Source organism: Chanodichthys erythropterus, chromosome 9 (assembly GCF_024489055.1).
Source record: "Chanodichthys erythropterus isolate Z2021 chromosome 9, ASM2448905v1, whole genome shotgun sequence".
In the NCBI taxonomy this organism is placed as follows: Eukaryota; Metazoa; Chordata; class Actinopteri; order Cypriniformes; family Xenocyprididae; genus Chanodichthys; species Chanodichthys erythropterus.
In genome coordinates, this window is record NC_090229.1 from 31,545,382 (window position 1) to 31,564,514 (window position 19,133).

Consider the following 19,133-nt stretch of genomic DNA (forward strand, 5'->3'; position numbering starts at 1 on the left):
ACAAAATCTCATTCTTTTATGCTTTTTAGCATAGTACTTGTTTTGCATCTCAGAGACAAAGATGAAAATGAAGAAAATCAATAAATAATAAAGCAGGTCCCTAGAGCAAACAGAGCCTGATTTACAGATTTTCAAAAATAGGATTTTAAACAAAAAAACCAAAAATCGCCTATTTTTTAAGTGCTTATTACAGTATTTTAAATGCATACAATGTAATTTCTGAAGTATTACAGTCTGATTTTGTTATTTTGAGGGGTTTTCTTTACAATGACACCAATATTTTACATTTCTCTCACTGTATGTGTGAAGGTGAACATTTAAACTTTGGTATGTCAAATTCAGGCGGAAATCTAAAAAATGCCTCAGAGTGGAAGAGGTTAATGAGAAAAAAAAAAAACTATGTGAGGGCGGATTCGAACCGCTGATAATTAAAGCACGGGTGAATTTCTGCCTCTATTAACGAAAACTCTACCATAAGGCCAATGGGCAGCACGAACACGTTGTATCTGTATGTTGGATTTGTCTATAATAGTAGTACGATACTTATATTGTAATGTAGCTGTAAGAATGAAACTATAACATCTAACAAAAAAAAAAGAAAAAAAAAGAAAAAATAAAAGGGGGGGGGGGGGGGGGGGGTTAAGGGGCCCCCACCGGCAGAAACATAAATCGGCGCCTATGTGTGCAGGTTTGCCTAGACATAGGCACTGGAAAGCTTTTCTAATATAAACCGGGTCCAAATCACTTGGCCAGTCATAAACCTTCATTCCAGCGATATTCCTACAGAAAAAAACCTTTTAAGATGTTTATGACTCATTAGAATGTATGCAAAAGACAGCTGTCCAGGTGAAGCGTTCTTTAACAGAGTTGGATATATAGGTGTGTGCTGTCTTATCATTCCTCTATCTGTTTGAAATCCATGGATCACTACTCTGTGTTTCTGCTTGTTCATACACAAACATACAAATGAATGTTACAAATGAATAAACAACTATATCCCGTCTCACCCAGTAAACACAGAACGTTCCCCTAACGTTCCCATATGGTTCCCGTTTGGTTATTTTTTGGGGGAACCAAATAAGAACGTTCTGAGAACGTTCTCTATTGGTTCCCTTTTTTTAACCTAAAGAGAACGTTCCCAGAACGTTCCCTGCAGGTTCTTTTTTTGGGATCATTTTACAACCTAAGGAGAACGTTCCCAGAACGTTCCCTGTAGGTTATTTTTTGGGTTCATTTTATAACCTAAAGAGAACGTTCCCAGAACGTTCCCTGTTGGTTATTGTTTGGTTTTATTTTTATAACCTAAAGAGAACGTTCTGGGAACGTTCCCTGCAGGTTCTTTTTTTGGGATAATTTTACAACCTAAGGAGAACGTTCCCAGAACGTTCCCTGTAGGTTATTTTTTGAGTTCATTTTATAACCTAAAGAGAACGTTCCCAGAACGTTCCCTGTAGGTTATTTTTTGAGTTCATTTTATAACCTAAAGAGAACGTTCCCAGAACGTTCCCTACAGGTTATTTTTAGTTATGAGTGCAGCTGTGTGATTTGAGATTATAATGCATTGACAAAGTTCAAAAGTAACCATTCACAGCAGCCGAAAATGAATCAAATTTGATGTGCACACTTTCTACAGTCCTTTAAAATGTTTTAAAAACTAAGATGTAATTTGTAATAAAAAATATTCACCGAAACTGTGATCAGTTAATTCAACAAGCCAGATATTACATTACCATTATCTCACAGTAGAGGACGCTCATGCACAATATTTTTTGTGTTTTGTTGTAAACATTTTCGGACGAATATTAACTGTATAATATCCATCTGTATAATATGGTGTAAGACAGTACATTAACCAGGTCTAGTGTTCAAACAGCTGCACTACATGAATAAGTGGTCAAACATTTCTGTACTCAGCTCACTAGGAAAAAAAAGAAAAAAGAGGCAGTCAGGTAAGACAATGTAAATATTTGTGTTTTTTACCATTACACACACATTTTTGGGTTGTAATCTCTTGGGCAAGACTAAAGACGACAATACAATAGCAATTCATTTTTAAAATGTTTTATTAAAACAGGAACAAATGGAACAACAGAACAAGGTCTTGTTACAGCATTAAAAAGATATAACTGGGGAAATAGTTTTAAAGCAGGACCAAAAAAAGGGTGAGGGTGAGGAGGGGGGGCAAGAGGGTAAAGAATGGTTTCAGCTTCATGTACACAACAGTAAGCAACAAAATAATCAACATCACTCAAAATCAACATAAAGAACATCCCCATACACAATAAAACAGTGATAGGCAGCGATGTCAGGGATAGTGTGTCCATTTTAAATTGAGAGAGCCTTGGTGAGCAGCTGCAGCACTATTAAAGGGAGATAATACATTTGAAGCATATTGGAAACATTGTAATGCTGATTTCATGCTGGGGGGGGGTTAATGTTTTAAATTGTTACAACTTCTACTGTGGTCTTAAGGGCTTTGTCGACAGCTCACAACTAGGTGTTGTTCCATGAAACAAAAAGTCATACATGACTGGAGCAACATTAGGGAAAGTAAATTACAATTTAAGGTGCTATAAACACTATTGTCACATGTAGTAATGAGTAAATTATATATAGGTTTATTTTTTTTGCAGAGAGTTTCGCCAAGAATTTTTGTAGCACATGTCCATGAGCCTGCAACGCTGGAGACTGACACTTGGAGGGCTCTGGAAGCTTTATGTTAAAATGACACTACACAGTCAGGCAGGATTAACTAGAAGCCAGTCAGATTGGTTTTGCACATTTCCATGGACACTACGAAAAGTTCATGTTTAACTTAACCCTTGTACTTGTGTTGTATTTCTTCTGCCTGTTTTGTGTCATTGACCATTCAACCATCTGTGTCTTTTCTGTAATCCTTCCAAACCAGCCAAATAAGGAAACAGATGAACACCTGTAAAACAATGATCGGAGATTAAATTAATAATGATAATCATCATCGACAGGTAAACAACAGGGGTTTGTTTTTCGTATGTGAATTAATCATCAGTATTTACAGTTGATGATTAGAGATGATACAGGATTGTTAGATTCTTTGAAGTCATTAAGCTCAAACTTGCTCAGGAGCAGGCATATTTGACAGAAACAAAATTAGACTGTCTTTATAAGGTGAAAGTTTATCACAGCCACTGTTACTTTCTGAACCAGGGAAATAATTAAAAATATAAACTTACTTGTCATTACATACAGTTGTGCTCAGAATTATTCATACCCTTAGTAAATATTACCAAAGAAGGCTGTGAAAATAAATCTGCAACCGTTTATTGGAGAATAAGAATTTTAAATGGTTAATAATACTAATAATAATCTCATTATGAAATAAATGTTTTTTTCTCTAATACACACTGCTCACAATTAATCATACCCTTTTAATCTGTTTGTAACCTCTTTTTTGTCAAGATAAGAGCTATGAAAAGTACTGCTGGAATATTGTGGGCCTATTTTTCCGCCGGATATCCAGGACATCTTGTTCAGATACATGGCATCATTGATTCTATCAAACAGCAAAAGATAAAAAAAAAAAAAAAAAAAATCAACTTGACTGTCCCTGTTAGAAGTCATATAATGGCTATCTTGGCAAAAGGAGGTTAAAAAAGTTTTGAATAAAAGGGTATGATTAATTGTGAGCAATGTGTATTATAGAAAATCATTTATTTCACAATGAGATTATTATTAGTATTATTAACCATTTAAAATTCTTATTCTCCAATGAACGGTTGGATTTTTATAAAGTTTTAAAATAAAAGATCAAAAGGATGAACAATGCAGATTTATTTTCACAGCCTTCTTTGATTATATTTACAAAGGGTATGAGTAATTTTGAGCACAACTGTACATAATGTGTAGTCAATAGAGACAATTTTACTCATTGAGAGATTTATTTGTGAGTGAATAATTATCTTAATTTAATTGGAGCTTTACATTAAATACAGTTTGGATGAACCTTGCATTAATAATCTGAACGATGACAGCTATTATACTTTATGCAAAATGTAAACAATTAGGATAGTGGTTCCCAACCACATTCCTGGAGGCCCACCAGCACTGCACGTTGTCCCCTCAATCAAACACACCTGATTAAGGTTATCAGCTCATTAGTAGTGACTCCAAGATCTAAAATGGGTGTGTCAAAACAATCATTTACAAATTTTATTTATCTATTAAACATTTTATATTATTTTGCCAGCTTGGCTGTTTCCTATTTTAATTATATGATTTATTTATTTATTTTATTTTTTATTTGAATTAGGACAGTACACATTGATCAACAAATCAGCAATGAGCATCAGTGTAAATATGCTGGAATTAGCACAATTTCATCCGTTGTCCTAAGGCAGGTATCATAAAACACAAAATACAGATTATTTACAAACATAACAACATACATGTAGACATATTACACAGAACAACAAAGACTAAGTACTGTAAACAGCAGTCACATAGAAGTTAAAAGGCCAGAAGGTATGAGACCAGATTGTATAACATTAAGTTATGTAAATATCATTGCATGCATATAAGCCTTTGCTGACTCAACAGTAAGAAAAGGCCATATACGTTGGAAATTTGACAAGTTAAATTTTATAATATTTGTGATTTTTTTTTTTTACATGTTGCTTAAATGTCAGATGTGAATCAAAGACCACACCAAGATACTTAAATTGTTCTAATACATCTAGTCTATCTCCACTGACAAAGACAGATGGCTCTGGCCCCACTGCTGGCTGCCGTGAGAATACAATACTGTATCATCAGCGTATAATTGCATTTTTATATTTGAACAGACATTTGGTAAGTTATTAACATAGAGACTGAATAAAATCGGTCCCAGTATTGAGCCTTGTGGGACTCCAGCAGAACAAGTAAGATAAGATGACTGTGAATTTCCTATTTGTACAGCTTGTTTTCAGTGTGACAAATATGATTGCATATAACAATGTGCTCTTTCAGAGAAATTAAAATAAGTCAATTTAGCAAGAAGCACATTATGATTAATGGCATCAAAGGCTCGTTTCAAGTCCAGAAAAACAGCCCCTACAAAGCCCGCTTTTTAAATTCTCAAGAATTTAATTAAATATTTAATTTAATTATTTAATTAAGCTTTCTCAAGAAAATAACAAGTGGCTGTTTCTGTAGAGTGATGTTTGCGAAATCCAAACTGAATTGGATGGAAAGGGGTATCACTACTGTTTAGGTGTTCAATTAACTGTGAGGCAACCCATTTTTCAGCTATTTTGAAATTATTGGTAGAATGCTTATTGGACGAAAATTCTCTGGTTTTGACTTATCACCAGCCTTAAAGACTGGGATAACTGTCTTCCATGTCTTCCATGTTTAGGGCACTATTCCCTGTTTTATAGATAGATTTATCAAGTGTGCAATTGGGCTTGCAAGAGCCTCTTTATGGAGTTTTAAAAGATCATTAGTGAAACCAAAAGTATCTCTGGCTTTTGAACTTTTTAGAGATGAAATTATTTTTATAACGTCAGTAACAGATATATCCTGTATACTAAATATTGGTTTATTAGCATCTAGAGGCTTGTATGGGATGTTTGCGCATTTAAAATGCATTGTCAAATCCTCAACTGAGCTAATAAAGTATCTGTTAAAGCTATTGACGATAATGTCTAAATTATCAGTTAGCATACCTTTAACTTGAAGTTGCAGATCTTTGAAATTTATATCTTTATTTCGTCTTAACAGATTATTTAAATTTTCCCATATTAATTTTCCATTTCCATTTGTCCCTTTAATTATCTCAATAAAGAAATTTGCTTTAGCTTTACGGATCTGATTTACATTTTTAAAGTGATGTAAAAATCTGATGGTCACTTGTAATTAATTATATGATGCTGTTATGGTGCTTCCTTTCTGGGCATGTGACTTACCCAGAGGTGAACAACCTCATTCTATGCACCAATGACACATGATAAGACGTCATGGCCCATCCACTGTGCCATTCACCTGTCACCCATCAATGTCTTCCCAGTAACACTGCCAATTGGTCCCACCAAACCAGCAAACCTGGATTTTACAGAAGAAGCCATAAAAGACATTCAGGAACTACTTGAAAATGGTTTGGATGGAAAAGACATAAAAAAACAGATGTGTTGTGTGTGACACACCCGCAAGAGCCATGGTAAAAAAGTCTACGGACCAATGCCACATACCGTGCTGAAATGACAAGACGTCAGGAGAATGAAGACATTCCAATGTCTCCATTTTTGAACCTCCCACTGGACATGGTAGAGCAATTTTCAATCGACTCCATGCACCAAGCCTGCCTAGGTATAATGAAAAAGCTCATCACAGAGTGGGTTAGAGGAGACAGAAAGGTGAGAATGTCTGCTGGGCAAATAAATGAAGTGACCCAATGGCTGCTGTCACTCCAAGGGAAGGAGGTCATTCCAAGCTGTTTTGCCCAAAAACCAAGGAACCTGTATACAGTGGTGCTGAAGGGAATTCTGCCGGACCAGTTGTACGAACATTTCATGGCGTTCAGTGTTGCCTTGGGTCTTCTGCTCTGCCCTACTCTTGCAGTGGACCACAACAGCTACTGTAAAGAGCTGATGACATACTTTGTTGGAGAAACAAAATAAATCACTTCATGGTGTACAATATACATTCAATGGTGCATCTACCGGAACCGATTTTGGGAAACTGAAACGTCTTGTAAGGTCAGGAAAGCAGCCACTTACTCAAGTGGTCAAACGGCTGGGGGAAATGTCAAATTCCCCACTGTCTGTGGAGGCTTCCAAGTCCAAAATCAAAAGAACTCTATGGAGAAAAACAAAGTCATAATTTAGCATATGATATGCATTTTTCAGACCACTGAAAAGGTGTCAATTTAACAATTTATTCATGAAATTATACTGAGATCCCAATATCTCTAGAATTAAACAGTATAGGGCCTTCAAAATGACAATAACAAAAGAAAGTTTAAGAACCAGAATCTAAAAGGATATTAAGATATATTAAATATTTCTTTAGTTACAGGTATGGGGTATTAAAATAGCAACAAATATTGCTAAAAACAACAGATTTTCCAAATAGACCTACCAAGCCTAATGGTTAGGGAGTCGAACTTGTAACCTGAAGGTCACAGGTTCGAGTCTCAATACAGGCAGGAAATTACTGAGGTGCCCTTGAGCAAGGCACCTAAACCCCAATTGCACCAGGCACCAAAAGTGAATGGTTGCCCACTGCTCTGTGTGTGTGTGTGTGTGTGTGTGTGTGTGTGTGTGTGTGTGTGTGTGTGTGTGTGTGTGTGTGTGTGTGTGTCTTCACTACTCACTACACCTAATGTGTGTGCACTAACTTCAATGGGTTAATAGCAGAGGACAAATTCTGGGTTACCATACTTGGCCTTCACATGGCACTTTCACCCTTTTTTCAATAAACAAAATTAATAAAATGATATAAAATCAATACTTGGTCTTCACTTTCACTAATGTCACTTTTACCCCCTGTAATTTGGGTTAATTTCAGGTGACATATTAATTTTCACCCCTCTACAAAATATGTGATTAACGTTACTCAATAGCCATTATTTGTCATGTTATTCTTTGTAATAAACACCTAATAACATATAACTTCTCTGACACATTTGATTAAGTTTCAATAGTAAAGATAGATTTTAACAGTGATCCATTTTCAAAGTAATTTTATTTAGCGCGTGCATACCATAGACTGCATACACTGTGGTGCACGTCGGGGGGAAAACACACATATATCCCACAAATGACTACTACGATAAAATACAATACAATTTCAACATAACACATATCATACTATACTTACCTCCAACCACTTGCACGTCAAAAACATCAAATGGTCCCACGCAACGTCTCTCGTGCATACATGCTTCTTCTCTTCCAGCATCTTTGGCGACTCACTAGCGATATCGCCACCTATGGGTTGTTTAATATTATATACATTATATACTATATTATACATATTTCCAGGTATCACCAAAACAATTGTTAATTAATTAATTAATAATATAATACAATAAATCTAAGTTTATATATAATATACAAGGAATCAAAATTTACATTTATATATATATATATATATATATATATATATATATATATATATATATATATATATATATATATATATATATATATATATATAGCCTATAGACTTCTGTCTTCATTTAAATTCTTACTCGCGTGCCAGGCCCGCGAAACCTGCCGGCGGGCATATATAAGCTGGGGTCTTGTGACCACCGCGCGCAGAGCACGGTACCTTGTGAGAGGAAATCCCATCCTGTGAGTTTTTCTCAGGTAAAGTAGCCTACTTTTTTATTTAACCGATTTAGGTAAATTACTTTGTAATGCATAAATGACTTTAATGTAAATGTATGAACCCACTATAAATGTAAATAACATTTAAAACTTGAAGATAGAAAGCAAATAATAAAATCTAATTATAGCCTATACTCAGGGTATATGTTACCACTAAATAACGGCCACTTTTACATAACGAACCTTTTAAATTGTCATAAAACTGATTAACTGTCATTTCCAGTAAATGTACATATATTGTTCACATAAACAATGGATTTCTGTCTTTTTATCCATTTATCAGCACCGTCAAATACCTGGTAGTGTTAAATACCGTTAAATGCCGTTAGTCTGTGTGACGTCACTTGGGATAATAGAGCATATCCGATCGGATTGAGAGAAGCTCTTTCATTTCAGAGTTATGTCTTTCCTGTTAACCTTGCGTAAAAAGAAATAAATTCTACAATTATAATATGTTCACTTTGTAATTATAATATAGGCCTATTCACTTTGTATGGAAAGTAGCGCCTTCAGGGCTGCGAGCGCGCACACGCGTCACTTCTAGAGCGAGACAAAAGCCGCTGTAAGATGAAAACTGTATAATGAAATTAAATATTGAAATGTTTTAATTTAATTAAAAAATATATTATTATTGTTATTATTATTATTATTATTATTATTATTATTGATACTACTACTATTAATATTTCATATTTAAATATATTTAATTAATTAATGTTTAAAATTATTATATTTTAAATGATTATATTATACAATTATTATATTTTATTTGAATTATTATTGTTAACAGTATTAATAATAATTATTATTATTAGTAGTAGTAGTATAAACAATAATACTATTATTGTATTAATAAATTATTTAATGTTATTATTTTTATAATTCTTCCTATTAATAGGCCTATTATTACCACTATTATTGATATTATTTAATATTTAAATATTTAATCATTAATTAACTTTTGTAATTTATACTAATAATTATTCTCTTCTCTCTTTTTCAGTGTCGATTGTCGTCTGATTATTGTAAGTGATAATTCTACACATCCTGATAAGTCAGAAATCGCTGATGCAACTGAAAGCATTTTAATTTGTATACTCATGTTCTCTCCTCTTTCATTGTGTGTTAACAGCAGTTAAATACACCCAAAGGCTCTTTTAAGAGCCCAGCACAGAACGTTTTTGGCTTTGTAAGTATGTTTGATTTTTTTTTTTTTAAGACGCATCCTGCATCTCTGATTTGTCATGCTCCTCATAACCTTAGTCATAAAACACTGATGAAACTGAATGCATTTTAATTTATATCATATTCAGACATGTTTCTATCCCCTTGTGTTTCTTACTTGTTATTTGGTTACTAGTATTAGTAATACCAATAATAATAATAACAGTTATTATGTTTTGTTATTATTTTAGTTTAATTATAATTAATAGTAATAATACAAATAATACAAATAATAATAATAATAATTAGCATATTACTATTGTTATTGTTATTATTATATTCAAGAATGACCATGTATTTTACTGACTTTATATGGTTTCTTACTTGTTATTGTAAAGTTTTATCAGATGCACTGCTGCCTGCAGTCTTCTCATCTTCATGCACTTTCAGAAGCTATTAATAGTTCAAGAGCCTTAAGTAACTTTTGTAATTTATACTATAAATAATTATTCTCTTCTCTCTCTTTTTCAGTGTCAATTGTCGTCTGATTATTGTAAGTTATAATTCTACACATTCTGAGAAGTCAGAAATCGCTGATGCAACTGAAAGCATTTTAATTTGTATACTCATGTTCTCTCCTCTTTCATTGTGTGTTAACAGCAGTTAAATACACCCAAAGGCTCTTTTAAGAGCCCAGCACATAACGTTTTTGGCTTTGTAAGTATATGTATGACTAACAATCAGACATATTTGGGTTTCTTTAAATAACTGAAGATTTTTTTTTATTCTTTAAAATGCATCCTGCATCTTTGATTTGTCATGTTCATCATAACCTTAGTCAAAAACCACTGATGAAACTGAATGCATTTTAAATCATATTCAGACATTTCTACTTTCTCTCCCCTTTCCTTGTGTCAACAGCAGCTACGCAAGTCATCTTAGACTTTCAGGTAACTTCATATGTTTTAATGTTGTTTTACCTATCTAGACATGGCTGTTCAATAAAATATTTTGTTGTTTTACCCCCAACTCAAATCCATTTTTTTTCTCAACTGTCTCAACTCAAATCTCAACTGAAAAGTTTACCCCTTGCAGAATCAGCAAAAAAATGTTAATCATTTTAACAAAAAAGGATCATGAAAATTGCATGTTATCTGTTCTGAATAAAGTATTTCACATAATGGTTGTTTACATAAAGTGCACAAGAGAAAAAAAAGAGCAGAATTTATAAAAATGACCCCATTTAAAAGTTTACATAGCCTACCGTTGATTCTTAAAACTGTGTGTGGTTACCTGAATGATCCACGACTGTTTTTATGTTTTGTGATGGTTGTTCATGAGTCCCTTGTTTGTCCTGAACAGTAAAACTGACCAGCGTTCTTCAGAAAAATTCTCCAGATCCTGCACATCATCTTCTTGTTCAAACGTTTTCACCCCCGGCTCTTAATGCGTCATGTTTTCTTCTGGAGCATTGAGTCCCTCAGTTGTCCTCAGTGTGAAAAGATGGATCTCAAAATCATTCAGTCACTGCTGGAGAGGGTTCAAATATGCAAAAGGTGCTGGTAAACTGAAGAATTTGCAGGACCTGAAGGATTTTTTCTGAAGAACGGTGGTCAGTTTAACTGTTCAGGACAAACTAGAGACTCATGAACAACCATCACAAGGTAACCACACACAATATTAAGAATCAAGGGTATGCACATTTTTGAACGGGTTAATTTTATATATTCAGCTATTTTTTGACTTAGTACTGTCCTGAATATACAGTACTATCTATCCAAATTACCCAAATAAGATGGGCTGAATTCTTCTTGTTCTATTTAATGGCAGGTCACAACTTAACTGTTATTATGGACACTTTCTGTTAGCAAGAACACTAATCTCTTCCCCTCCCCTTTCCCCCAGTCTCTTGACCCATCAGTGCCAAAGCTTCAGCAAGCACTGTGTGCTCAGCTGCTCTGGTCTCCATAGTTCAGGGAAAGGTAAGAAGTATATAGAAATATTTGTGTTGCCCCAATACAGTTTTCTAAAATTTCTAAAAAAAATTAATTTTTCAGTGATTTCAAGGCAAAAATTTTGTAATCGTTTAATGATTTTCAAACATGACAATGAGTTCAAGGTGCATATTTTTATTACACACACAAAAATGTTTATCTTTAACTTAATCATGACTCTTTTAAACTTCTCTTAACAAATGTACATGTGCCACTCAAACAGCAAACGAGGAGCAAACAATCATCTAAATCAGACTTTGCTGTGATAGTGCAACATTAAAGACATTAAAGAGGTGCATATGCAGGACACATCACTTAAAACAACAACAACAAAAACAGAGAAAATATGATTGTGCTATATACCAAATATTATGCTGAAAATGGCTTTATTTACTATTTATGTTTAAATATGGTCTGAAAAATCTACAGAGAGGTTTAAAAAAGTATGGAAAGAATTTTGAAATTGAAAGTTTAATATTAAGTTTTTGAATAACTGTAATGCATCTTTATCTTTACATTTATTTATATATATATATATATATATATATATATATATATATATATAATGTGTGTGTGTGTGTGTGTGTGTGTGTTTTTAATTTAATCTCAACAGATGGACACAAAAAAATATGCAGTGGTGGAATTTACAGAGGACAGTGCAGTGGAACTAGTCCCAACCTCGTGGTTGGAAGAGACCAAAGAGGTATGTTTTTGGTTTCAATAAGCTTTCGCTATCATTTACAGTATAAATGTCTGTTCAAGAATGGTAAAGCAACCCCTTTTTTTCTTTCAGGGAACGTTCTGTTACTGGACATTTGGAAACATAAGGCAGCTTGTAAAAAACTGCACAATGCCAGACAAAGGAAAGTGGAGGCGGTGTCTAATAAAAAAAATCTGGCTAAGAACAGGTAATTTAATAGTTTTTGCATTATTTAAATTAATCTACAGTATCTTCAGTACAGTGAGGATTGTTAAAATCATATCTAATTATCAAGAAAATTGCTTTAAAAAAAAGAAAAAAACTATACTTTACACCAACAACATATTTTCCAGACTCATACACCAAAGGTGTCCAGAAATGCAGGCGTGTTGTGGAGACCTCAAATATTGAAACAGAGGAAAGCTCCACAACGGAAAAAAAGAGGGCACACAAAAAGCCAACAAGATATCTGTCTGAAACAGATTCCTCCTCAGATGGTAAGTATTCAATAATGTTTTTGAGGATGAATTTTGTCCATGTTCTAAGCAGGGTCTAATCGTAATGTAAGATTATTAAAAAAAAAAATCAGCAAAAAAAAAAGATAAACTTTGACAAAAAGTAATTTTTATTCTTATAATTGTGATTTCATAATATTTAGATATGAATCCAACTGAAAAAAAAACTTGTGAAAAGATATATTTCAGTTAGTCAAATAGCACAAATCAAAAGGTGGAGCTCTGCAGCCATTTACTGGTGAAAGATTTTTTTTTACTTTTAAAACTGCATTTTCCAAAAGATGGGCAAAAATCTTACACTAAACCATGTCAAATTATCCATGTTATCCACTTGAATGAAAGTTAGAAATGTGGGTCTTTTATAAAGTGATTTAAAGAGAGACCCTGAATGTACCCCAAACAAAGATCGCACAAGGGTTAAGAAAAAATATATATATTTATCTCAAACATTATGGAGTGCACGATGTGTCATAATTGTTTTATTAATTTCAGTTCTATTTGTGAACTCTGTTTTTAATTTTAGATGATAGCAGAGTTTTCCCAACTGAGAATAAAACCCTTTCAAAACCTCTTCCACCCAAATGTAAGTTGTTAAACATGTAACATGATTAACACATAACTTTTAACCAACCTATTAGATGCCTTTTCCTTTTTATTTTATATTCACAGATAAGCCATTCTCCAATTTTCAGCCTCTGGACAATGGTTTGTAGAATATACAAATATATTTTTAAGTATAAATACATAATTAAAAAAAAATATTTCTCTCTCTGCCTTCTCACTGGCAACAGATACATTTTGACTTGTCTCTCTTTTTTATGTATACTTATCCCTTCAACTTATGAATGCTAAGTCTGTTTGGATTTTATTTTTGCAGCAGAAGCATCACCGCCAGCATCCCGGCTATCGTGTATGGCACAACCCCTTCAAGGTATTTTACAAAATTTCATTATATTATTATATTATTGTATTAACCATTCTAGATAAGAGTGATTTACTTCTAAACTTTGAAAAGTAAATTCTAATGTAATGCCACAGCTGCCTCACAGCTCCTCTTAGAAGAGCCCCAGTGTTCTTCAGAAGCAGCAACAAAGAGTAAGTCACGTTTTTGATTTTTCACACTATACTGTATTTTCAAGTACCAATCTGCAATATTGCTTCACAGACTATCGCACAAAAGTCTTGCAAAAACTGCAAGACATTGCAGAAACCCAGCAAGACATCTTAGCGATGCAAAGAAGCATACTGGCTGCTGTTGCTGGGACGGTGACAGTGACTGAGGAAGGGGGGGACATCCTGGAAAATGGACCATGCCAGACTGTGGATGAGCTGGATACACTAAACACAGAACTGGGAAATAAGGACAAAAGGACCAAGCTGGTAATACATAAGTCACTTAAATGTACAACTATCTTTCGTAAGGTTGGTTAGGACCACTCTTAGCTGTACCTTATCACTGTTGACAGTCTATACGAATATAATTCTGAAGCTGTAATACACCCAGTGTTAGATTAGAATTATGGCAAAAAAATAAACTGCAAATATTCACTGCTAAATTCATATATATAACGGCTCCTGATTTTTTTCTCTGTGATTAGAAAAAACACGCTTCAACTGATGCCTTTGTTTGCTTCAATTATAATGTCTGCTTCTTAAGAATTATTCCCATGGTGCGGAATGTACCAAGTATTGCCTTCTTTTGGTGTGGCATCTGCATCTTTGGCATCACCAACTTTAAAGACACTGTTCATAAATCTCAAATAGTCCTCTCTGTACTTAGGACTTTTCTCCAGTTTTCTTTTCAAATGCTTCAAATGAACTGCATGCTGCTTATTGTTTAGTAATTGAGGACGCTCTCTGAAAGGTAAGGGCATTTCCACATGTCCTTCTTTGTTGTGTTGAACCCTTTCATCCAACTGTTGAAGAAATTGAAGCAATTTTTGGTTTTCTTCACAATCGTCCAAAACTTCTAGACCTACTACATGAGGCATTGAATTTTTGCAGGAGATGAGGAAATCACTAAACTCACTTAACTTCAGTGATCCCTTAGGTCTGATTTTTGGCCAATTACTCAGCTTTGCCCTAAATGCTCTTTCAACTACAAAAGGGTGTCCATAGCGTTTGATCAGGGCATCCCAAGCTTGAGTGTATGCATCCTCATCAATCCTATAAAAGGTTCCCTCTAGTACACTAAGTGCATCTCCACTTATGTACCTTTTAAGATAGAACAGCCTCTGCGCTGGGGTTGTGTAGTTCGTTTCAGTGAACTTGAGTGGATCACCTGTAAACGTGAATGGCTCTGGAGCTGGAAGTTTGGTCATCATCAGGGATTCTTTTAATGCCTTCACTAACAAGACCTCATCTACTTTTGTCCCCAGCTCCTTTTCAGACCAAGGTTGAGCTAAAGTTTCTTGGGAAACCTTGATGCATGAAGGGTTATTGTGTTGCAGAGGGTGCTGACATGGAGGCAATGTGCTTCTCTCTTTAGTATCTCCTATTTCAGCGTTCAATCTTGATTCCACTTCTGCATACACAAAGTATTCAGCTTCCATGACTTCAAGATCCCTTTGCTCCTCCAGCATTTTTAACCTCTCTTGTTGGACTAGCACCTCTTTTCTTTGAGCTGAGATTTCTTTTTCTCTCTTCAGTTCAGCACGTTTCGCAGCTAAGCGTGCCGCTGCTTCCGCTCTTTTTACTGACATATGGGTTCCCTGCTGACTATCTCGTTCAGCTCTCGAAACAGTTGATCCATAAACTGACCTGGCGTCATCTCTTTGAAGTAGCTGGAGGAGTGTTTCTTTTACAGCCTCCGCATCAAACACTTTAGTACCAACTTGTGCGCAGCCTCTTTTCAGTGCAGTTATTTCACTAGTAACCGAAGCGCAGCTATCCATTCTCCTTCTTATATCTTGAGATGGGACGTTCAATGCACGAATGCTCTCATATAACTCTGCTTCACGTTTTTCTGCAGTTACCATCATGTTGTCTAACTCGGTTTTAGAGCACTCTTCTTTCAGTTTAGATCTGATAAACTGAGCTTTACTGCTGATATCACATAAACTTCCGTTCTCTTTTAACTAACTCGTCACGTCTCAACTCAAGCATTTTTTCTGTTGGACGCCTTTCTCTTTCTGATCACCTAACTTCTTGCTCAACTCATGATGATGATTCCTGGAGTCTCTTTTTACTTCCAGATCTGCATTAACTTCAGCTAAGCATTCTTCACATTTTTGTCTGTCTGAGACATCAATTTCAGTTTCTAATTTCTCCTCTAATTGTGCCTTTTCATCTTCAAGAGCTTTAATCACTTGGTCTAATCACTTGATTCTAATCACTTGGTCACTTGGTCTTTAAACCACACTATTATTCAGCTTTAAACACTAATAGCAAGCTGTAATACCACAAGAAAATGCTCAATGACAATTATTAAACAAGTTACACACTTCTATAAACTAAGCAAATATTTGTTTCAACCATTTGCATACAATTTCAACTATAAAAAAATGTTAAGGCAGCATAAACCAAGAAATTAAATTTCAAGCTGAAAAGATACAGTCTGACCTGTGAACCCAAAGGTAGCAACTCTTATTGACAACCGAATTGTCATAAAACTTTGCAACGTTGTCGTCTTGTGGCTATCTCGTCACTCCAGCAATAACTTCTTGCGTTGCTCTTCTGCACGGCAAGGAATGCAGTCACGATAAACAATGGAGTTTCAATGCGACGAAATCTCGTTGTTCCCTGAATGGCAACATCTTCTCCATCACCAATGGCTGCAGTTTTCCAGCGGGGTCGATTGGATGCTCTTCACGTCGAAGTCTGACAACGATCTTTCTTTTTCCACGATGAAATCTGGCACTCTTCCAGGGAATGTGAATACACGTTTTTTCACTATAACGACTCCTGAATTTTTTCTCCGTGACTAAAAAAAAACACGGTTCAACTGATGCCTTTGATTGTCTTCTTCTTAGGAGTAGAGACAGTCGACATCACCCATCAAATGAACACCGTGAAAAAAACTGAAAATAAATACAAATTACAATCAAATTTGTGAAGTGAATTTTGCCATGACGTCGTTCAATTAAGCCCATATAGCTTATTAAACATAATACACACAATACCTTAAATTATGAACAAAATATAAGCAAACATACCGTGTGCCTTCCAATAAGGATCCAGGAGACATTATGAGACATCTTCTTATCAAATTCTCAATCTTTGTGTCAGATCAGATCACCTCTCAATTCGTGTCATCACCTCATGTTTTCCGTTGCTCACGCAGCAAAAAAAAGTCACATATCAAACGCTAGTCATGTACTCCACTAGATGTCACTATTGCTAGCTATCATGCAAATAAAATATACAATACCCAAACAAGTATTCAATTATTTATAACAACATTTATAACAAAAATAAACTTTCAAGTGACCAAAATATTCAGCGAGAAAATGCTCTTTATCTGCGACATCTACAGTGCTTTAGCGCTGATCCAGAGCCAGACGCGCGCTCCGCGCTTGTCATGTATCACAACTACTATTCGGTGTTTTTAAGTTATAGTTAAATGGTTGGTGAATATTTTGAATTAAAAATAAAAAACGATATAAACGCGATACCTACATGTCTGTCAGCTGCAGGACGCGTCTCAAAGGAATTAAAACTGTTCAAAAATAACAATTTCTACTTCTGAAGTGCTTCTTTTTATAAAGAACACTAATTTCTCACATAATGCAGTGAATCAGCCCCTGTATAGAGTTAATTATCGATTCTCGAGCCATCGATATCAACCAATTCAGCACCAGCGCCGTGGACAGCACCTAACGTCGCAATTAAGAAGATATACCTTAAGCAACCTCCTAAGGAACAGGGCTGGGTTTCCCGAAACCTTCTTAACTCTACGTCGCTCTTAAATTATACCTTAAGCTGTACCTTAACGTTAATATGTGTTTCCCGAAACGTTCTTAGTTAAGTATACCTTCTGTAAGTCATACTTTCGTAAGGTTGGTCTGGACCACTCTTAGCTATACCTTATCACTGTTGACAGTCAATACGAATATAATTCTGAAGCTGTAATACACCCAGTGTTTGATTAGGATTATGGCAAGAATAAAATGCAAAAAAATCACTGCTAAATTCAAATGGGCTTTAGCGCTGATCCAGAGACAGACGCGCGCTCTGCGCTTGTCATAACGTTATCACAACTATTCAGTGTTTTTAACCTCATCGCTCTTTATTTTAGGTTTCAGACATTTAAATACACATTTGAATTAAGAAGGCTACTGCATAAAAAAGACATTTATAATTTGTTAAATTCAAATTACACTGATGTCTACGGAAGCTGCAACAATAACCCTTTCAATTATAATTTGACGAAGTGTTTTATTCATATCAGATACACATTGTTTATGAAACAATAAAGTTTACTCTATTCTTCTCCCTGTTCACCGGCCACATACTAAGGCTATATGTATTTCAGGGAAGATTTCGTATATCCGACAGCTCTATCTGCCGTGCAAACTCATCACGCAACAAAACACATTCACTTCCACATATTTTACAATCGGAATATATCATAAAATTCATGATATAGTTAACAAGTTTGTAAATATAAAAAAATAAAAATAAATAAACGATATAAACGCGACACCTACATGTCTGTCAGCTGCATGACGCGTCTCCAAGGAATTAAAACTTTGTTCTAAATAATGGTCGCCTTAAACTCACGCTGATGGAGCTCCGCGCCCCCAGAATGTAGATAAATTACAATGTAGATTTAGTTTGCAATTTGGGTTAATTTTATAACATCCCATGAGTCCTGATAAATGCAATTTCTACTTCCGAAGTACTTCTTTTTATGAAGAACACTGATTTCTCACATAACGCAGTGAAGCAGACCCTGTATAGAGTGAATTATCGATTCTCGAGCCATCGATATCAACCAATTCAGCACCGCCGCCATGGACAGCACCTGGTAACGTCGCACTTAAGAAGATATACCTTAAGCAACCTCATAAGGTATAGTTCGGGGAACACGCCTGGAAACGGTACATCTTCAGTTAAGGTCTACCTTTAGAGTCTTCGTAGCGCGCTAAGAAACAACGTTATCGGGAAATCCAGCCCTGATCTCCAGCTTAACTAACATAGTAGCCTACGGATGCAAACGTTAGTTAATGATGTCACGCAGGTGGTGAAATAACTTATTTAAATTAATCTGTTTGAGATACAGATTTTTGCTGTATTTTTGCAGATTTTTGCTGCAAATAACGGACATGGCATCTGATGACTAATTCCTCAGTTATCTTATTGATTTTACATTTTTTGCTCTTAGTAAACCTGTGCATGTCTGCCTTGTTGTGACGGAAACAAGTTGCGCGAAAGCCTTAAAATGAAATGTATTGATTTGTTTAGTTACAAA

At 34.8% G+C, this 19,133-nt stretch overlaps 1 protein-coding gene and 1 long non-coding RNA gene across 3 annotated transcripts; both read right to left on the reverse strand.

The window, feature by feature from the left end:
- Window positions 1–2,185: 2,185 nt before the first annotated feature.
- Window positions 2,186–7,928, reverse strand: LOC137026609 (uncharacterized). 2 transcript variants are annotated; one of them, XR_010895894.1, is made up of 5 exons: window positions 7,837–7,928; window positions 6,735–6,813; window positions 6,207–6,602; window positions 5,925–6,060; window positions 2,186–2,932 (listed from the first exon to the last, which is right to left on the reverse strand). It is a non-coding gene; the product is annotated as an uncharacterized lncRNA (long non-coding RNA). The 2 variants fall into 2 exon arrangements; XR_010895893.1 differs by having other exon boundaries at window positions 6,207–6,813.
- Window positions 7,929–14,373: 6,445 nt separating this feature from the next.
- LOC137027415 (uncharacterized) lies at window positions 14,374–17,272 on the reverse strand. Its single transcript, XM_067395599.1, has 2 exons — window positions 16,876–17,272; window positions 14,374–16,740 (listed from the first exon to the last, which is right to left on the reverse strand). Exon 2 carries the CDS (start codon window positions 15,700–15,702, stop codon window positions 14,374–14,376), a length of 1,329 nt encoding a protein of 442 aa, XP_067251700.1. The 5' UTR covers window positions 15,703–16,740; window positions 16,876–17,272.
- Between the last annotated feature and the right edge of the window lie 1,861 nt (window positions 17,273–19,133).

Excerpts from the sequence above, each read along its gene's own strand:
- LOC137027415 (XM_067395599.1), bottom strand. The coding sequence starts at position 15,702 with ATGATGGTAACTGCAGAAAAACGTGAAGCAGAGTTATATGAGAGCATT.